This window comes from Drosophila obscura, unplaced genomic scaffold, assembly GCF_018151105.1.
Source record: "Drosophila obscura isolate BZ-5 IFL unplaced genomic scaffold, ASM1815110v1 contig_188, whole genome shotgun sequence".
Taxonomy (NCBI): Eukaryota; Metazoa; Arthropoda; class Insecta; order Diptera; family Drosophilidae; genus Drosophila; species Drosophila obscura.
Genome location: NW_024542776.1, coordinates 428,730 through 451,651, shown reverse-complemented (window position 1 = coordinate 451,651; position 22,922 = coordinate 428,730). Strand labels below are relative to the sequence as shown.

Genomic DNA, 22,922 nt, shown 5'->3' with positions numbered 1-22,922 from the left:
GTAGCTTATGCATCGCTTACAACCAGCTCTAAGATTTATACATCTTATAAAATTATTTGCTGCACTCCTATATTCTCTTTATTCCCAGTTATTATTAAAATTGTATATCTGTTTCCATTCCGTTATATCTCGCTCTCGCTCACGTTTATTTCAGTCCGGAAATAATAATGATCCAATCGAACCTTTTTTATGCAAAAACAGTAGATATGATCATTCTTTTTATACCCGTACTCAAAGAGTTAAGGACGCAGAGAAGGACACATTTTCGACACCATAAAGTATATATATTCTTGATCAGCATCAAAAGCCGAGTCGATATAGCCATGTCTGTCTGTCTGTCCGTTTCCTTCACTGCGTTGCACACATCCACTTATACCACAAATCTAATATACCCCTTAACTCTTTTTTGAGTACGGGTATAAAAATCAAATGAAATATTTAAATAATGAAGACAAATTGAATCGTATTAAGGCAGCTATATGAAGGAAAATTATATTATTATATGATGATGCTGCAGCTGCTGACACCTGCGGCCCAGAAGGCACTCAGATATCATGGACCGGTAGCCACAGAGGCAGCATTTCGAGTGAAATCGAAGGGCTGCTTCTTCTTAAGAAGCGACTCAGGCGCGAGTACATTCGTACCAATGACCCACCCGCAGGTTGACAGAGTTTTTAAAAGGTCTTCAAACCGAGTCCGGAAAGAGCTGTTTAAGTCTAGGACTAAGGCCATGGACAGGATGCTTTCCGAAGCGACTGCTGACGAAAGGTCCAACTACACCCTCTGGAAACTCACTAGCCGGTACAAGAGGCAAGCCACTCCAAACTTCCCTATTAGGAAGCCTGACGGCACTTAGGCAAGGTCTGCTGCTGACAGATCTGTGGAATTCACAGTAGATTTGGAGGAAAGGTTACTACCCTTTCAGACATCATCAGCGCGAAGCCAAGCTTGACGCACTAGATGGAGCTTCCAGTAGCTCCGATAACGCTGGAAGAAGTGAAGGAGGACATCCAAAAGCTAAACGTCAAAAAGGCCCGGGCCTCAGGTATACGGCATTGCTGCGAAGACACATTTAAAGAGGATACGCACTTTACAAAACCAGTTTCTACGGAGGATCACAGGAGCAGAGTGGTTTGTTAGAAACATACACATAGCCAGAGACCATCGTGTCCCTCTGGTAGGGGATGTCATAAACAAACAGTCCGAATGGTACATGGCCAAGCTAGCAAACTAACCAAACGTCCTGGAAAGGAGACTTGCTAGAGGTAGACGTTTAGAAGGCTGGACCGAGTCCTTCCAACTGACCTGACCAACAGGAGGCTGTAGGAAGAACAACAGACCTTAGTGTGTTTCAAACCAAGAGTATCGTCCTGTCACAGATCTCACTCCTTTCGTTGTTAATTACTTGTAATTCTAATTAATGTCAATTGTCCTAAGTCCATAGTATAAGTACTTCGACCCTAGCCGAAGAAGTGTATTTCATTAACTTTATTTATTTTAAACAAAACAATACAGCTGTCTGAGCAGTGTAACCGTGCGGAATGCAGTGCACACCTCTGGTCACCCCACTGGCTGCTAGAAAAATATATTTACATTTTTGGATCTGAGTACTAGGATCTAAAAGAAACGAGAAGGAACGTGTGAGTCGCTTCTGGGGACGCGACTCTACTTATACCCGTACTCAGTCAGTATATACATTTTTGAGCTTATGATTTTTAGAATTTAAAAATAAAAAAAAAATTGTACATATTACATTTTTTTGCTACATCTGTTATCTACATCTACATCTACAATGTATATTCCACATCTATCAAGTAGATTGTACATGTACCATTTATATTCTACATCTCCACCGCTAGGGGTTGATCGCGCACTGAACGCGGCAGAGTGTGCGAGCGAGAAAGAGAATCAGTAGCGTCAGCAGCGCTGGAGAAGGAGAGGGAACCAACAGAAAATTAATTTCTTCATTCTGGCTATATTTATGATCCGATCTAGTTCAGATTCGACAATCTGGTAGAAATGGGCATTCTCTACGATACTGCGTTTTTAGTTTTATCGTATCTTTAAAATTGTGCCTGCCACAGGTTTTCGTCCTTTGTGGCGGCGGAAGGGGGCGGGTCGAAATTTTGAAATAAACTTGTAGCAGTGTGATATCACATGAGTCTGGAAACCAAATTTGGTTTCTCTAGCTCTTATAGTCTCTCAGATCTAGGCGCTCATCAAGACGGACAGACGGACAGACAGACAGACAGACAGACGGACAGACAGACATGGCTCTATCGACTCGGCTATTGATGCTGATCAAGAATATATATACTTTATGGGGTCGGAAACGTTTCCTTCTCTGCGTTACACACATCCACTTTTACCACAAATCTAATATACCCCTTAACTCTTTTTTGAGTACGGGTATAAAAACATTGTAAAAAACTAGTTACATCGAAGCTCATGATAGCGGGCTCAGTGGAATCCGCAAAAGACATAGAGGCACCCTATCCAGCAAAACAAATGGACGCATGTGCATATGAAGAGGACCATGCTACTTTGGCGGAGCCGGGACCTACCTCCGCAAAGCAATTTCTTCAATAAAATATGATTTACGACCGCCAAACAAAAGAAGAAAGTGATTATCAGCAAGAAGTATTAAGCCCCACTCGGGAGCTTTAAGAAGGAGACACGAAACGTACAAAGAAACTCGTGAAGAAACTTCTGATCGAGTATCGAGGAAGTCAAATTCAAAGCAACTCATACAGAATCAGCTAAAGCTAGACGTCGGAGAGTGGACTGAGGGTAGTGAAGAAGCTCACTTCTAAGGATGCGCTGAGGCACCAGATGGTAAAAAGCACCAAGCGCCAAGGAACTCATCGACTTTTTGTCATATTTGATGTGGATTTCTAAGCCAAAAATGCTTACATCAGCTTGGTTTAACTTTTATTTACGAAGTACAATGCGTTGTCAGTGCGAAAGACTGGTACAACAAATTCAATCGTGGACGCCCTTCGTTGCAGGACAAACTTCGTTCCACCAGAAAACATTGATGATGAGCGCTCAATGATTGAGCAAGATGGGCATGTCACATACCGCGAGAGACATCTTTGGACATTAGTGGGACGAAAAGAAAATACGTCAATTGGTTTAAGAATATTATCAAAAAAAATAAAAATATATATATATATACATATATATACGTATATATATATAATATATACATATATATACGTATATATACACATATATATACGTATATATATATAATATATATACATATATATACGATCGTGGTGATTCAGAAGCTGTGTATGTCATTTAAACATGTTACGAATCAGGGATATATAAATATAAAGCAAAACGAGAAGGAACGTGTGAGTCGCTTCTAAAGACGCGACTCTACTCATACCCGTACTCAGTCAGTATTTACATTTTTGAGCATATGCTTTTTTAGAATTTTAAAATTAAAAAAAATTTTACATTTTACATTTTACATTTTTTTGCTACATCTGTTATCTACAATGTATATTTTACATCTAACATGTAGATTATAGATGTACTATTCATATTCTACATCTTTTCCGCTAGGGGTTGCTCGCGCACTGAACGCGACAGAGTGTGCGAGCGAGAAGGAAAATGAGTTGCGTTGTCGTTGGCAGGAGAAGGCAGGGGAAGCAACTGAAAATGAATTTCGTCATTCTGGCTATAATTATGATCCAATCTAATTCAGATTCAGCAGTCTGGTAGATATGGGCATTCTCTACGATACTGCGTTTTTAGTTTTATCGTATCTTTAAAATTGTGCCTGCCACAGATTTTCGTCCTTTGTGGCGGCGGAAGGGGGCGGGTCGAAATTTTGAAATACACTTGTAGCAGTGTGATATCACATAAGTCTGGAAACCAAATTTGGTTTCGCTAGCTCTTATAGTCTCTGAGATCCAGGCGCTCATCGAGACGGACAGACGGACAGACAGACAGACAGACAGACGGACAGACAGACATGGCTATATCGACTCGGCTATTGATGCTGATCAAGAATATATATACTTTATGGGGTCGGAAACGTTACCTTCTCTGCGTTACACACATCCATTTTTACCACAAATCTAATATACCCCTTAACTCTTTTTTGAGTACGGGTATAAAAAAAAAAAACCGTAATCGACGGTATGGGTATTTTCAAGCGAACCAAATGCCACAAAAGTTTTCGCACTAAACCATTTCAAATCAAGTTGTCGCCTGTTTTGTCAGAAACTGGTCAACAAAAACTGTTCACACTAACGGAATATAGGTGGAGACGGCACTGCATTCGCTCGTAGCAATCATCGAGAGATCCCTTTACAGCAAATCTGCAAATCCAACTATCCAGGCAGGCATTGCTCTGCATCACGGGGGCGCTGAAGTCGACCAAACTAAAGCACTCTAAACCACACTCGGAACAGAGACCTGACCATCCACGCACACCCGACTGTGAAAAAGGCGGCACAACACCTTGTCGCATGGGGAAGCACGTCATTACAAGGATACGGGCACAGCTCAATTGGACGGGAAATGATCAAATCATCTGACTGCATGATCCCCAGAGCTTGACTCGATGCCAAAACAACCTCATACATGTAACATGTCGGGAGGAGTAAGAGCAAGTATACTGCACAGACCCTGAGACACGACTGTCCTATACGCTACCAAACCATTGCAGCATATTCCAGGCCGTAGTCTGCGCCATAATGAAAGAAGCACAGGTTGCTCAAGATCATCGATACTCGATATAGCCTGTCTGCCTGTCAAAGGATCAAGAGCATTAAAAGCTTTGCCGCGAAACTAGTACCAGTCAACTTATTTTTTAAGATTTTATTTATTTCTCTGACTTAAAACAAATGGATAATTTCCTAAAATTGAGAATTATTATGGAATTGATAGAGGGTGAAAATGACGGAACTCTTTTTATCACTCTAAAACAAGAATGTAGAGGCGGGAATGGAAAGCAACCGCTTCCATGAATATTTTATACTGTGAAGGACATAGAGGGACACTTACGTTATCTAGACTCTCATGCTGTTCCTTCGGATCACACGACGTCTCGACGGTGTCGTGGCGGGTGCCGCTCACTACGTTGTCGCTCCCTACATTGCGCGAGCGTCGACGCTGGCGCCGCTGCCCAAACTGCAACAGCGGCATGGGCAATGAGCTGGAGCGACGGCGTTGCTGGTCACGGAGGTCTTCCAGCTGTTGGTGGGCTTTGGCAACATCTTCGTCACAAAATATCTGGGCATAGCTCAAGTCTCCGCTCTTGAACGTGGGGGCGGCTGTTGAGGAATTAACCAGGGAATAGCTGACAGGGCGCCGGGCGAGTAGCGAATATGGCGGTGTCACCACCAGCTCCGCTGAGGCAAGTTGTGGCTGCGGCTCAAGTAACGAGCTTACCGATTCTTCAGAATTTTCCGCCTCCATATCTGTTGGAGGTGGCCCCTTTTCTGGTTGACCGGCTTCATCTTCGTCAGGTGTTCTTATTTCAATGTCTAGAGATACTGACTTCAGTTGCAGTACTCCATCTGTATCTAAAGACGACTCTCCTGTAGATTGTAATACTTGGCTCCAGCGTTCCCGCGCCCTGCGACACTTTTCGACACTCCGTCCGCTAACCAGATCAGCCTCGTATTGGCGAAGTAGCTCTTGCTCTCTCTTTTTCAAAAGCAATTCCCGTTTTTGGGGCACAAAAGACACAGCCTCTGGCGTATCTGGTTTTGTTGAGGCAACCAATTTCGTATCTTGCTCAGATCCCAGCTCTTGCCCTGGCTCAGAATCTAGCTCCTGTTCTTGCTCTGGCCCAGATTCCAGATCCCGATGCTCTGTGCCAGCCTCAAGATCCCGCCCAGATTCGATCTCTTGCTCTGGGCAACGCTTTTGTAGTTCCTCCCCGTGGACTTCGTCCAGCATTTTCTTGCTAATATGATTGGCCGCCAGTTTGGATTTAACTTCATGAGGTACGATTTGTTCTTCGTCTTCCGAGTCCTGCTCATCTGTGTCTCTTGAAAGTTCTTCCTCGACGGCCACCTTCTCGTGGTTTGACTTCTGATGGCGGCTGTCATTACTGTCTGACGAATGTAGGCTGCCGAAAGGAAGGCGATCGTAAAGATTGGGCAGCCGTATGTCTTCAAGGATTAGCACACCCCCTCGCTGCACAGGCTGTGTGGCATCCACAATGGCTGCATTGATAAGACCTGCTCCCGACGCGGTTCTTTGAAGCTCCCGTGCCTCCTCCGCAGATATCACTGCTATATTTGAAGCAATCGAGCAGCTCGTGCTGGAGCTGAGAAGGGGGGATGCCATTCTACTTGTGTTTGATATGGAACTGGAGTTGGAGAGATTATTGCTGTTGCTGCTACAGATGTTAAATTCCTCGGCTGTTGGTTTGGGCTTAAGCTTAAATCGAGCCTTTAGCTTGGAGCGTCGATGCTGTCTACGGGATAAATCTGTCCTGGGTTTACTGCCATGACGTATTTTGCTACTCCTTCCGCTGCTACTGTTACTGCATCTGCTGTTGCTCGAGCTGCGGCTGTACCCTCCATTGATAAGTTGGGGAGAGGCTCCCCCTTCGGCCACCTCTTCCTCGTCACTAGGTAGTGTGGATACCGATGTGGGAGGACTTTCATCTTTCGGCACTATCTCTATTGATTTGTTGCGCGATTTAAAAATACGCTTCTGCCGTTCCTTGATGGGTAAGCTCAGCTGATCGGCCTCAAGCTCCGTTTCATCTAGTTCGGAATCAGCGTATTGATGCAAATTTTCCTGATTGTCGATCGGTTTAAGAGATCGATTAGCCTCGAAAGAGGCTGCGGCGGCAGCTGCCAATTGTAATTCATCGTGGAATCCCTTGAATAATTCGTCATTGCAAGCATTGACTTTGGATCTGGTTCGTGCTGTCGACGCTTGTCCCGGCTGCTGGCACTTGACGACTTCCCTTGACAGCACTGGCGACAAGAGCCATTCTTCTATATCCACAGCGCCTTTGCCATTAGCGTCATTGCGGTTAGTGCGACGTCTGTAGCTCAACCTATTTTTTCCATCCTGTTGCTGCAGGTCCTCCTCCTCTTCAAAGTCGAAGCAGGATGAAGAATTGTGGGCCTTGGATTTGCTATTTCCATTGCTTCTCTCGCGCGCTGGGACCTCATCCTCAACAAAAACCACACTTTCGTTGGAACTGGCATCGCTGTCCTGAATGACGATTGGTTCGTCACCCGTTTCCAGTTTGCTATCCACGTCAAACTCCTGTAGCACCACGTCCCTCCGATCCTTCTTTGGTATATTGCGTATTCGCTTTTTGGAAGCGACGCCTCTATTTTTTTCCGGCTCCTTTTCTCGGTTCTGAGCTTTTTCAATGGTTTTTTTGGGATCGATTGAGCCATCTAAGGGCTCCTCACATTCATCGTCGCCCCACTCGGCCATCAGACTTAGCTGAAGCTCCAAAGAAGCGGCAGTTGGGGTCTGCGACAGCAAATAATTTACTTTTGGTTTCTGCGATGCTGCTGATGTTGGTGTAATTGGTAATGGCGATGCTGAATCTTCAGCGAGCACTGCAGTTGCTGGTAGAGAAGCAGCATACTGCAATAAATCATATGTGGATTCGGAACTAATAGCAACGTTGTCAGATCTCTTTTCTTCTCTGACTAATAGAGAAGACTTCGCCGATTTGATTTTCGAGACTGCTCTCTTTCGGCGCTTCGCTTTTGGTGCACTACATTCAAGTGAGATTGTATCTGGTACTTGGACTGGAACGGTTTTTGTCATTAAAGTCTTCCCTTCTTCACTGGAACGCTTGGGCACGCCCAAAGCCTGCTCAGCCATAGTCGCTGCCAAGGTGCGGCGTCTTTCAGCAGCAATACCACGTCCGCCACTGCGCCGCGGAATCATTTGCGGTGGTGGCAAAGAAGGCGATGGCGATCTTTCTTCGGTTAGAGAAAAGCCTTGCTGACGACGGGTCATGGATCGTGTCAGGCGGCGCTGCTTTGCCAAAGGCTGCTCAGGGGCGGGCATCGTGGCGCGCAACCTGTTTAAGCGCTGATTACGAGGGTCCCGTCGGTTCTGTCTGCTTTGACGCGGGGAAACAACCTGGGGCGAGGACGCCCTTGAGTTGCTGTTGCTATGGGCTTTGGGCTGTACCACACGCTCAATGCTTTCCATCGTGATCTGGGCTATAGAAGCCACTCTCTGCTGAGCCTCATCGCCGAGCGCGGCGTCCACCACAATCGAAACGTGGCGCGAGTGGCAACGGAAGTGGTTGCTGCTGTCCTGACTGCGCCTTCCAAAAAGTGGGGGAGAATCGAATTCATTGGCGGTGTTGGCGCGTCTGGCTGCTCTTGTCCGGCTGTTGGGGCTGTGACTGAGGCTGGTGATGCTGGCGTTTTGGCTGCTGTTGCTGCTAGTGCTGTATTTGCTGGAGGACTCCAGGTGTCCGCGTCGGTGGATAAGGAGAACATTCATACTGCTGGTGCGGAATCTACACATGGTGCACTCGTAGCTGGCCTCGGTAAAACGCTCGGGGACTGGGTCAGCCGCGCGCGCAATGTCCATAATACGGAAAGTGGACTCCTGCACGGGAAAGGCATTAGCAATTATTTTATGAGACACCAAACCTACTTACTTGCTTGGGCGTCGATGACGGCCCGTTCGAGCTGCGAGTGCTGCTGCTCTGGCTGTTACTGCTGCTCGAGAGAAGCGCCTTGATCAGGCTATCTGGTCGTGAAGCGGCGTGTGCACTTAATCGTTGATGATGATTACGGGACTCTGCGATTGCGACATCATCATTAAACTTGACTCTCATTTCCGTGCTTATTGCTTCGGCTTTTCCTGCAATAGAATTGAGGCAGTGAAGAGAGATTATCAGGGATACACGATTATTAGTTTTATTTTTGTCATCGTGATAAAATTAGTTCAGCTGCAAGGAAATATGCACATTCATTGTCACATTTTTTTCAGATATTTAATCTTGATCAGGAAAACAAGCCGAGTCGATCTTCTTATGTGCGGCTATCCTTAAAAGTTTTATTAAAACTGAGCTTAAAGCTGTTTTTATAAAAAAGCTTATAAGCTTATATGCTGATATATGTAGAACAACTCTGTAAATTTTTCAGCTTAGAAAGATTGTCAAGTCTTTGTGCGAACACCTTTTTTGTGTATTAAGATATCAAAACTAACAGTTTTTGTCGCACTATATCCTAACAGTTGTCACACTATTAAATTAAATATAATTGTTTGCGTGTATGTGGGAATGCTTTCAGCTTAATAAACGGGTTGGTAGAAAGAAATAGATTTAGTGGTAGTCAAACTTCAAGTGTATAATCAAATCTGTGCCCCAAGTTTTGAATGTATAAATTAAATTCCAACACATTTCGAATCATAGTTTTTTTTTTTTTTAAAAATCGTTATGTAAACTTTATTTATATGATCAAGAACTATATTCCGAGGCTCTATTTGTTGTCCACTTTTCATAGACAATGTGCTGCGTACAGAAAATACCCGATAGTATTGTGGATTGGAAAATTTTGGAATATTTTAAGTTTGTGGATTAATAATAGCCTGAAAGAACATATGTGATAAAATGTATTTATCTAATTCTGAATATAAAGACGGTATAACTGTCTTAGACAGACGCGGTAAAAAAAATTCGATTTTATCGACTATTGGTCTACCATTTGGTGATGGCAACTGCAAGGGCTACCGCACTCTATAGCTGGAAGAGGAGCCGAAAGCGGAGCTGATTTTTTTATGTATTTTTCTCAGAGGTAGTGCTTCTATTTCTTACATAATTTAAGTATCTTATATCTGGTTGAATAGAGTAGTAGCTGCAGCTACTGGAAGTCTGGAAGATATTAAGCTTTCAAATTCAAATTAGATCATTTTTTCCCCAAAATTGTGATATTTAAAACTCAGGAATAGTCGAAAAAAATATATCTTGGCATTCATTTTTTTTTTTTTATATAGACGCATAGACACATTTTGGAAGAATACTTCATCATTGGACTCAAATCTCATTCCGTCGAGCCATTGTATTTCTGGTAAAAGTGGATGTGTGCAACGCAGAGAAGGAAACGTTTCCGACCCGATAAAGTATATATATTCTTGATCGCACACACTCTGCCCTGTGCAATGCGCGACCTTTGCGGAGAAGATGTAGAATCTACATTGTAGATGTATAATCTACATTTCAGATGTGTAATCGACATTTTAGATGTAGATAACAGATGTAGCAAAAAAATTTAAAATATATATATGTATACTGACTGAGTACTGTCTTCTCGTTCCTTCTCGTTTACCATTGAAATCGATGGAGAATAGATCCCATAGTATAAATCAAGCTTTTCCTTGGTTTCATTAGTAGTTTTTTCCGCAAAAAAAAAAATGCTTAATGCGAGTACGAACTTCACTTTTTTCCATTTTTATACCCGTACTCAAAAAAGAGTTAAGGGGTATATTAGATTTGTGGTAAAAGTGGATGTGTGTAACGCAGAGAAGAAAACGTTTCCGACCCCATAAAGTATATATGGGCAGTTCCTATCTGGCGTTACGTTACATTCGTACGACAAAATGTTGAAAAAAATAGTCAAAAATCTGAAATTTGGAAAATAGATTATCCTCGTTGAATATACTTTAGTTAGACCTATATTCACAAAAAAAAAATGGAAATAATCGAGCGTACGGTTTTAAAGATATAAGCCAAAGTATGACCTAAAAGTGCATTACATAAAACAGAAGTGGTTTTCGAGGTTTGGGTACAAAATGGCAAAACTCTGCGAATTGGATAGGGCTATCTGTTTAACATTTTTTGTGCTAATAAATGAAGTATTGAGAGTTAATTTTCAAACTTATAAATGTAAAAACTTTTCCTCTTTTTTTGTTAAAAATCCGCTGAGGCATCTGGCGAACGTTACTGGCGTGACGTTACCAAATTCCGCGATTATAAAAGCCTAAAAATATACTGTTAGCCGAGGTTGGACAAACACTCTGATAATGGTTTTAGGTAGTTTAATATGTTAGAAAGACTTCAAGGAGAAACTTTTATCAATAATCATCTTCTTCCTAGGAGATAATAGTAAAAGAAAAATGTCTATAAAAATACCAGAAAATAACAAAAACGTGAACTTTTGCTAATTTTCATAGGTTTTAGGATGAAAGTTAATGAAATTATATGTCAATAAAGTGAATTAGTTACCTTTCAATAAATTTAGAATTAAATATCCGGAAAAAATTTTATGGAAATCGGTTTTTATTGACTTTTTATGATTTTTGGCCTGGTGGACCTTTTGGCGGAACTGCCCATATATTCTTGCTCAGCATCAATAGCCGAGCCGATATAGCCATGTCTGTCTGTCCGTCTGTCTGTCTGTCTGTCTGTCTGTCTCGATGAGCGCCTAGATCTCAGAGACTATAAGAGCTAGGGCAACCAAATTTGGTTTCCAGGCTCATGTGATATCACACTGCTACACGTGTATTTCAAAATTTCGCCCCGCCCCCTTCCGCCCCCACAAAGGACGAAAATCTGTGGCAGGCACAATTTTAATGATACGATACAACTAATACAACGCAGTATCGTAGAGAATGACCATATCTACCAGATTGCCGAATCTGAATCAGATCGGATCATAATTATAGCCAGAATGAAGAAATTTAATTTGCAGTTGCTTCCCCTGCCTCCCCAGCCAGAGAAACGCTACTCATTCTCTTTCTCGCTCGCCGCGTTCAGTGCGCGAGCAACCCCTAGCGGAGGAGATGTAGAGTCTAAATGGTACATGTAGAATCTACATGTTAGATGTAGAATATACATTGTAGATGTTGATGTAATTAACAGATGTGGCAAACAAATGTAATATGTAACATTTTTTTTTAATTCTCAAAAACCATATGCTCAAAAATGTATATACTGAATGAGTACGGGTATAAGTAGAGTCGCGTCCCCAGAAGCGACTCACACGTTCCTTCTCGTTTCTTCAAAGCATGAGGACGGTTGCTATCAATGGCTGTAAAACACAAAAAAACTGGCGCAGCTTCTTCAAAGTTTGAAAGGAATCAGTTAATAGATGCCTTTAGACAGAAAAATTATTGCCATATCAATTAAGTGGCGAGAAATTCAAAAGGTCTCGGACTTATTGATCCGCCCTCGTAGAACTAATGGTGACTTGTGCAAAAATAGTGACCATATGGGCAAATTATAAGAGTATAGCTCATTAAAAAGTGATGTTCGCCTAATTTTAAACCTTTTTATTTCCGATACTCGAAGAGTTATGGGGTATGTTAGATTTGTGGTCAAAGTGGCTGGCGTAACGCACAGAACAAAATTGTCCGACCCTATAAAGCAGTGCTCGGCATGCATACAGTGACATGTTTTAAAGTGCGCTTGTGAGTGTAGCAAAAGCTCATAAATGCCTGCGACTGAAAACGTTTTATGCTTTACACTGCCAAAAGCGATTTGTAGTAAAAGTTGCAACTATATCGTGCTGATACTTCCGTGTAAAATAAAAATTTAAATAAAATAATAACAGGCAACATAATAACATATGACGCATTGCGCATCGCCATCCATATTTTGGATGAAGAAAAAGGTTTCCTCCCAATTTTTGTCTGGACGTTGATATGCAATGACTGCACCATCAAGTGGCCCATGCGACACCAAGCCAAAGCCTACGCGCGGAACCCAGGCAGAAACGCAGCCCTCCTCCCGCCCAACCGACCGAGGGGCGCTGCCGCATGACGCGCGACGCGTGTTACCGAACCGATCGCGAGCATGCAGGAAAGATATGTGTTAGACTAAAATTCGAGGAAAATTAGAGCTAAACACAACTCTAAGCGCTAAACATGCAAAGATAGCTAAAAAATATAACTAATTACGGGAAAGGTATGTTAGTATTAGTGATTTAAGAAGAGGAAGGGAATTAGTAGTTGATATTATGTGGTAGAGGGAATTGAAATCCGAGCAAAGTACCCTAAATGGTTCGTGCAAGGAATAATTCGATCTACAAAGCGGAAGGAAAAGAGGAATGAAGTTTCTAGTAGATCTAATAGGAATCGTAAAGTTTATGCGGCTCAACAAGTCAGGGCTGTCTACATCACCCTTGATCAGGTTGTGCATACAAATCACACCAAGCATTTTTCTACGACTAACTAAGGTTGGAAGGTTTATTAAAAGCAATCTACGAGGATAAGATGGCAGTCTCACACCTGCATCCCAGTTAAGACCACGCAGAGCAAAAAGTAAAAAGTTTTTCTGCACTGATTCTATACGGTCCTGGTGTACTTTGTACTGGGGGCACCATACACAAGAGCCGTATTCTAAAATCGGACGAACAAGCGAGATATAGAGAGTCTTCGTTATATAGGGGTCGTCAAATTCCTTTGACCACCTCTTTATAAACCCAAGCACACCCATGGCCTTATTTACCATGGTAGAAATGTGTTCAGAAAACTTTAACTTTGGGTCTAATTTAACACCAAGATCATCAACCAGGGTAATTCTCTCAAGAGAACCACCGCAGAGGCTATAAGGAGCCAATAGGGGGCTGGAGCGATGAAATGTCATTACTTTGCATTTCGAGGCATTTAGGTGTAACATATTTGCACAACACCATGATTGAAAGTTATTGAGATCGGATTGCAAGCGAGAGTGAAATGAAATGTCCTTATACTGGACACAAAGTTTAACATCATCCGCATACATGAGTACTCGAGAGTTTGTTAATACTGAAGGCAGATCATTAATAAAGAGTGTGAATAGTAGGGGGCCTAGATGGCTGCCCTGTGGTACTCCAGAAGTAACCTTAACAGGTGAAGAGAAGGAGTTTTTGAAGAGGACTCTTTGAGACCTAGAACAAAGGTAGCTAGAAATCCATCTCAAAAGATTAGGCGGAAACCCTAAAAGGTCAAGTTTTTGTGCTAAAAGAGAATGGTTTACAGAATCAAATGCTTTACTAAAATCAGTATAAATGACATCCGTCTGCAAGTTACCTTGAAAGCCCTTAATGATAAAAGAGGTAAACTCTAATAAATTTGTGGTTGTTGATCGTCGCCTTATAAATCCGTGCTGGGACGGAGATATAAGTGATTTGCAGAGATGTTGCAAGCAGGGATCGTAAATAATGAATTTTTTTTATTTTTTTTTCGAAAAAATCATCTACTTAAAGTAGCCGCACAGAAGAATTAAATAGACATATAGTCTGCTCTAAGGATAAACTATGCAAATCCACAAAAATTTTTAAATTTTCAGTTTTTAGGATAATCATTATTGATAATAATTATTTTTATTAATTATAATTAATGATTATCCATAATAATTATGTTTGAGCAAAAAAAATAAAACTCAAAAATAATGATTAAACTTTGAGTTTTATTTTTTCGCTCAAATATAAAACTCAAAGTTAAATAATGAAAAAATCATTGGAAGCTGAGAAAATATTGATACATATCCTTACTAATTAAGTCAAGACGAACGCATAAAACATGTTTTTCAATAAAAAAAAAATTTCTTATATTTTTATGAAAATATGTATACATTTTTAGGATTTTGAGGTAGAGCCGAGATGGCCTTGTATTTGTGCTTCTTAACTATATAAAGCAAAAAAAGAAATAATGTATAGGCCCAATTGGTCTATTAATTATTTCGTATAAATCAAAAACATGGCACACAAATAAAAATACGTACATTTTTATTAAAGCATGATTATTAAATTGTGGTAAAGCTTGCTTGCTTTGTACATGCATGCATTTCCGAACTGGTTGCTAGTAGAAGCTTCGCTCGCCATACATAAGCTTGCTTGAGCGAAAATATAGGCGGAGAATCTTAGTAGTTGCAGAGCTTTAACAAACATTCAAAATTGTATACGAAATGTGCGGTCGAACTGCCAGAAAGCTTTTAATGTTATGCACAAAATTTTGGCTCTAGATGAGCTTATCATGATCGTATTCTAGCTTGCAGTAAGAGCACGCCTGGATTCTGGAAGTGCTTTAATATGCCTTCCAATGCAAGAGATGATCTACAGGGTGCGCCTCTTACCGGAGTCTTTACAAAAACTTCTTTTTGTAAAATTAAACAAATAAATCAATTTAAAAAAAAATTATATTTATAAATTATTAAAAAAAAAAATTTCCTTAAAACATGTTTTATGCGTTCCGTTTGACTTAATTAGTAAGGATATGTATCAATTTTTTCTCAACGCCCCATGATATTTTCATTATTTAACTTTGAGTTTTATATTTGAGCGAAAAAATAAAACTCAAAGTTTAATCATTATTTTTGAGTTTTATTTTTTTTGCTCAAACATAATTATTATGGATAATCATTAATAATAATTAATAAAAATAATTATTATCAATAATAATTATCCCAAAAACTAAAAAAAAAAAAATTATTATTGTGTGATTTTTAAATAATAGCTTATAATGATTACGGTCCCTGGTTGCAAGTGCGGAGTTAAAATTTTTTCAAACATTTTAGGAATAGCGGATAACTTAGATATACCTCTATAATTATTTGCATCAGACTTGCTACCTTTCTTATGGAGCGGAATAATAAAAGATTCCTTCCAGATGGGGGGGATGAATGAAGAGTTAATGGATAGGGTGAATAGTTTAAGCAAGAGTCCACACAGAGCGTCGGCACAGTACCTGAGTACACAGCCGGGAACTCCGTCGGGACCTGGTGAAAACACCGGCTTAACTAGTCGAAGATCATGAAGCAGTGAACTTTCATTTAACAAGGGGCTGAAGATGCCATTCGACCTTGGTAAACTGTATGGATACGGCTGACCAGAGTAGCTTTCATGAGAATAGGTTGTTTGGAAAAATTTGGCAAAAAGATCGGCAATTGCCTGATCATTGTTTGCTGACATATTGAGAAAAGATAACGAGGATGGATGTACGGACGTTCTACGCTTACTATTTACGAAGCTGTAAAACTGTTTAGGGTCCTGTGAAAATCGTATCCTGCATCGAGATAGGTAGTTTTTATAGCATTGAGCGTTAAGAACGGAGAAATTTGACCGAGCTATTACATAGTGAGAAAGAGAAGAGGGAGAACCAACTTCTTGAAATTTTTTATAAAGTCTTGATTTTAAATTTTTTAGACTGGATAACTCCTTGGTAAACCAAGGAGGCTTTCCAGATCTAACCGGACAAGAAAGTGGGACACAAGAATCAAAAAATGTGTCAAGTACATTGTAAAAAATGTTTGTGCCTTTCATAACGTCAGTGCACAAGTACAGAGCGGACCAATCAAAATCCCTAATAAGGTTATTAAGCTTCGTAAACTCGGCTTTACGAAAGCAGCGGACACGTTCAGATAGCCTACCCATTCGATCCAATACAGTAGGGCCAATATCGACTGACACTTCGAATGTAGGATGGTAGGAGTCTTCAGGTATACTGAGCGGAAGGGGTCGGGTTAACAACGCTCGGATCCGAGACAAAGCACAGATCAAGCAATCGACCCAAGGAATTTTTCACATGGTTGACTTGAGACAGGGATAGGTCTAGCAAGCCGTCGATAAAGTCGTGTCGTGAACCCCGGGGAAAGCCGCGGGGGGGGGGGGGGGGGGGGGGCGTTAGAGAGTTAAATTATAGATAAAAAACACCGGCTGTTTAAGTTAAACAAAAGGAAAATGCGGAGCGCAAAACAAAAACACGTCTGGTCACTACGAAAGAGAACGAACGTTCTAATTTTCATTAAACATGTTTTCTCTCCGTGTCGCATCAAATAGTTTCGCAGCGTGGTCTTGCATTTTTCGACGGCTGAACACAACTGATTTCATTTTCATTCTCGCTTTGTGAAAAAAGGAAGACAACAAGAGCCGAAGTCTCATTGCCGAAGCAACACGAAGGCTTTTCCTATGCTCATTAGATAGGGCCGTGCCGAGCCCTGCTATAAAGAATATATATTCTTAATCAGCATCAGTCCGAGTCGATATAGCCATGTCTGTTTGTCCCTCCGTCTGTTCGTCTTGATGAGCGCATAGTTCTCAAGGACTAAAAGAGCTAGCGGAACTAAATTTTGTATTCAGACTGCTGGGATATCACATTGTTCCAATTATACGAAAAAGAACGGATATCTGTGTTATCCACAATTTTATAGATATGGGCAGTTCCGCCAAAAGGTCCACCACGACCGAAAATTTAAAATTTAGACAAAAGCTTTTTTTTTCTTGTAATAGCAAAGAGAAATATTTTAAATTAAATAATTTAAATAGATCAAAGGTCTCCTTCAAACCGATTGCGAGATACCGGTCTTCAAAGTCCAACTTCATGCTTTGGGCTGTTTTGTTTATTTGTAAGTGCGTATTCTCTTTACAAATTACATCTTTACATCTTCAATTGCACTCTTTTCGCAAAACTGTTGCTCCAATAACTAATAGCCGTATAATAAATGAAAGAGAGCTAGCAAATATATATTAACTGTAAAGTTTCGATTTGCTTTTGAGCGATGTTCTAATGTAACGTAACGCCAGAAAAATATCATCTAGTCTTCTTGTGTCTGCGATGTTGATGAGAAGTGGATAAAAGTTAGCGACTTAAAAAGTTGAAGCTTTTTAAGAAACACATTTCAACAAAAATCGCGAGGACGCTACAGTTACTCTATTTTATATCAATTTTCTAAATTGATTAACGTCACGCAAGATTGTAATTAATTTGTATTACTGTCTAATTTATTATGATTTTACAATAAATTACACTAGTCAACACGATTTTTCCTCAAGGAACAAAACGAACTTTTTCTTAAAGATTTGGGGCTTAGAAATGGTCTGATGATATTTTTTTTTTTTCTATGGCAGAACTTTTTTTGAAGAATTTTTGAAAACTGGTATTTTTTTTTAAAGCTTTTTTCAAAGGTAGCGCTTGTTTTTCTCACATAACTCTAGTATCTTACGTCTGGTTGTAAAGCACTTTGCTATTTTGAAAAGATAATTGAAACAGCTAGAAGTTAAACCTAAACACTTTGTGATTTCAGCTTACCGTCTGGGAAATATAAAGCATTGAAATGCAAAAATTATGATTTTTGTGGGGTATTTTTTATGAAATTTTGACTTTAAAAACTCAGGAAAAGTCGAAAAAAAAAAAATATCTTGTGTCCTCTATTTTTTTGTGTATAGGTGCGTTAATTTGGCGTCGTTTAATGTATCGCTCATTAAAATCTATGGAGAGACTTTGGAGCTAAAATCCGTTAACCAAACCTAAAATATGGAAAAAATGAACAAAAAATACCTTTTTGAAGGCGGCGGGCCCAACTGCCAATTGGGAACAAAGCAAACGAACAAGGGTTGTACATTTGGTACTTGATCGCGTTCCTTTGTTCCCAAAGCGGAACGCGATCGAAGCGGTCAAATTGTTTTGGGAAACGTATTTAGTATTCAATATTTTAATTTAGAAAATAACTAGCACAACTTTCCCGGAAAAAAACACAAGTTTGACGATTTTAGCTCAAGGTGGCCTAAGTATATGAGCAGAGCGCAATACTCCTTTTTGACATTTAGTCAATTTTTTGAGAACCCCCGAATTCCTACTTGTCATTTTTTACTGTGATCAGCTGCTTAAATAACAGTGTTGCAATATGTAAAAATACATATGTTCAAAAAAGTTATTAAGAAAACAGTTTATGGTAGTGGCTTAAGTCTATGAGCACCACTGTACAGCATATTGAGCATATGATTTTTAAGAATTTTAGAAATAAAAAAATTTTTTTTTTAATTTTTGCTCATCTGCAGAGTGTGTGAGCGAGAAAGAGAATGAGTAGCGGGTCTCTCCCTGAAGTCGGCGGGGGAAGCAACTGCAAATTAATTTCTTCATTATGGCTATAATTATAATCCGATCTGATTCAGATTCGGCAATCTGTTAGATATGGGTATTATCTACGATGCTGCGTTTTTAGTTTTATCGTATTGTGCCTGCCATAGATTTTCGTCCCTTGTGGGGGCGGAAGGGGGCGGGGCGGGGCGAAATATCAGGCAAACAAAGAAAGACTAGACAAAAGAAAAGAAAAGAACAAACTCGTTTGAGGGTACAACCATTTTCGACTGAGGGAGAAGAATAAACCTGCAGAAACAGTCGTTCCCCCACTCGGTCAACCCTACAATTGTAAGCAAACGTTTGGGAAAGCTTTCAAGAAAGTCAAAACTGCTTTGCAAGACGACCCGGAGAAACGAGCACATATTGTTGACTTACTGTATAAAAAATATGGTTCATTATGTTTTGGAATGATCAGTTCGGGTTCGAAAAATAAAAAAAAGAACTTGTTAAAAAATTTCATTTGCGCCACGATATTGGTATACAAGCTCCTGGTCGGAAGGACACTTTAATTATCGATGGCGTGATAATGGCCAAGAGCTTTATGTTGCTGACTGTTAAGGAGTCATATGAACTTTACAAAAAGGAGATTGGGACTAACTACGTTAGTAAGACGGTGTTTTACGAATTGCGACCAAAATATGTACTACTCTTATGCAAGATACCACATAATATGTGCGTCTGTATGCATCATGCCAATTTTTCGTTTCTGCTGGAAAGCAGTGGAGAAATTGTACAAACAATATCCACAAATTTCGAAACATTCCTGAAATCTGTCTGTTGCAGCATAGATAATGAAGAATGTATGATGATTAATTGTAGAAATTTTACAAGGAAGGTAAAAAGTGATTTAGTTCCCTTAAAATACTATTCATTAATGGATGAAATCCTTAAATGGAAGCATAGGCGCCAAGTGGAAGACCGGATAGATCTGACAAGCACCGAAGGTTCTCTATCCGATCTTCTGTACAAACTAAATGCACAGCTACCCGTTTATAAACGTCACTTTTTTGTTAAAAAAAATATTCGGGCAGAAGACCTGGCTCTGCAGAGAATTACAGATTAATAATTTTTCAAAATGAGATACAGAGCGCTCAATTTAGCTATCGACAGGTTACCATTTTTACTTGCGTTGCTTTGGTAATGAGCGGTGTAAAATCGTATGCTGTAATGAGTGACAAACTCACCCACAATAAGTTCGATGTTTGTTGCTTTTTGACAAAACTTGTGGAGATCATTAAAACAGAACACGAACAATTTCAAAATATTTATATATTCTCAGATGGAAGCAGCTCTCAAGTTTAAAAACAAGTTTATAGCTCGAACTTTACCTGATTTTGTTTCTGAATTCAAATGCAAGGTTTTGGAGTGGAACTATTTTACAACCTCTCACGGAAAAGGTGCGATCGATGGTGTAGGGGCAACCATACAACGAAATGTTTTGCAGATTACAAAAACAAAGAATATTATTTTTGACAGCGCCTATTTTTTTACACATGTGCTCAAAATAATCTGTCAGGAATTAATTTAACATATATTTCTTCAAAACAAATATACGCATTTTCGACTGGGCGAGCTGAAAAGTGGGAGAAGGTGAAGAAAATATCTGGCATACATGAAATGCATTATTTGTCAAGCAGCGAAGAAATGCAAATAAAAGCAGCTGAAACTGCATTTTCAAATAATACTATTATATTACAATAATTCTTTGTTTCTCTAGTGTTAACTCCTAACCCATTACTTATACTCATAACCCATTTCAAATAAAATTAAAGTTTTGTTATCTTCAAATAATAAATAAATAACGAGAAGGAACGTGTGAGTCGCTTCTTCATTCTGGCTATAATTATGATCCGATCTTATTCAGATTCGGCAGTCTGGTAGATATGGTAAATCTCTATGATACTGCGTTAGTTAGTTTTATCGTATCTTTAAAATTGTGACTGCCACAGATTTTCGTTCTTTGTGGGGGCGGAAGGGGGTGGGGCGAAATTTTGAAATACACTTGTAGCAGTGTGATATCACATGAGTCTGGAAACAAAATTTGGTTGCTCTAGTTTTTATAGTCTCTGAGATCCAGGCGCTCATCAAGACGGACGGACGGACAGACGGAAGGACAGACGGACATGGCTATATCGACTCGGCTATTGATGCTGATCAAGAATATACAGTGATGGAAAAAATAATAGAAACGGCATGCGCATTCAAATTTGAAACCAAATATTTCATTTTTGGAGCAAATTGTTTGAATAAAAACAACAGTGCTTAGTTTCAGGATAATGGGTGTTTACTTTGGATTCTTTTTTGGGCTCCTTTCGTAAAAATTATAAGCTATGTAGGTACACTAATTTTTAGGAAGATCACGTTTTTGTCTTGGAAAAAATAATAGAAACGCATTCCAATTTTGTTCTTATATTGTAATAAAACGGTTAAAATCGAATTATATAGGTAATATATTATCGCCAAAAGACAAAAGAAGATATGAAATGAAATTCCTAAGGATTCCGTTTTTGTTGTTGTTATTATTCGGTTCGGAATGGGTCGTGGAGTATATTGTAGGGATATTAAAAAAAAACATATCCTAAATCTAAAAACTGAAGGCCACACAAGGTCAGAGGTCACACATATCTAAAATGGATTTAAAAAAAGTGTTTACTTCGATTTACTACAAACGAGAAGGAACGTGTGAGTCGTTCTGGGGACGCGACTCTACTTATACCCGTACTCAGTCAGTATATACATTTTTGAGCTTATGATTTTTAAGAATATTAGAAAAAAAAAAAAATTTTACATTTTACATTTTTTTTGCTACATATGATATCTACATCTACATATACAATGTATATTATACATCTAACATGTAGATTTTACATGTTCCAATTAGATTCTACATCTCCTCCGCTAGGGGTTGCTCGCGCACTGAACGCGGCAGAATGTGCGAGCGAGAAGGAAAATGAGATGCGTTGTCGTTGGCGGGAGGGGGAGGGGAAGCAACTGAAAATTAATTTCTTCATTCTGGCTATAATTATGATCCGATCTGATTCAGATTCGGCACTCTGGTAGATATGGGCATTTTCTACGATACTGCGTTTTTAGTTTTATCGTATCTTTAAAACTGTGCCTGCCACAGATTTTCGTCCTTTGTGTGGGCGGAAGGGGGCGGGGCGAAATTTTGAAATACACTTGTAGCAGTGTGATATCACATGAGTCTGGAAACCAAATTTGGTTTCTCTAGCTCTTATAGTCTCTGAGATCCAGGCGCTCATCAAGACGGACAGACGGACGGACAGACGGACATGGCTATATAGACTCGGCTATTGATGCTGATCCAGAATATATATACTTTATGGGGTCGGAAACGTTTCCTTCTCTGCGTTGCACACATCCACTTTTACCACAAATCTAATATACCCCTTAACTCTTTTTTGAGTACGGGTATAAAAATAGCGAGACACACGCGTATGAAAGCCCGCAACATGGGTTCATTTTGACAGGCGCATTGTTCGACAATCCAAAAAAAATCCCTTTCTCTCGTTGATAGATCTGAAAAATGATCTTAAAGCACGGGTTAGTAGTCGTACTATAAGGAATAGGCTGATTGATGTCAATTTAAAAGGTCATATAGCTCAAAAAATATAACACTACTTTTCAAAAAAAGTTTAGAAACCGAGTAAATTTCTCGAAGGTGTCGTCCAAGTTACAAAAATGTGTTAAAGTCATATGAAACTAAGGTAAATGGGCTTATATTTGTTGGGGCACTTCATATAAGGCATTTTAATACTACTTCTCACGACCCAGGTATTCTATTAAAGCGGGTATGCATGGTGGTGGGCACATAATGTTGTGGGGAACCATTCGGTTATTGGTCCAATACTTTGGATATAGAAAAAAATGTGTGCCTCCGACTATGTAAATATACTCGACAGTATAATTCTGAGTAGGAAATACCATTGAAGTGGTAGTTCGATCAGGATAATGACCCGAATCACTCCTAAATGCTGACCAAGAAATGCTTCCTGGACAAAGAAGTTCCCCTGATGGATTGGCCAGATGGAATATCAGACCTTAATCCCATAGATCACCTTTAGGAGATATTAATGAAAAGGACTGGTGGC

General features: G+C 39.9%; 1 protein-coding gene across 1 annotated transcript in view; it reads right to left on the bottom strand.

Annotated features, from left to right (window-relative positions):
• Window positions 1-22,922, bottom strand: part of LOC111072158 — a 71,962-nt gene that overhangs the window by 2,156 nt on the left and 46,884 nt on the right. The window contains exons 5-6 of the mRNA XM_022363837.2: window positions 8,630-8,835; window positions 5,026-8,577 (exon numbers count right to left, since the gene is read on the bottom strand). Of these exons, the coding sequence (XP_022219529.2) occupies window positions 5,026-8,577; window positions 8,630-8,835 (3,758 nt within the window). The remainder of the gene's footprint in view (window positions 1-5,025; window positions 8,578-8,629; window positions 8,836-22,922) is intronic.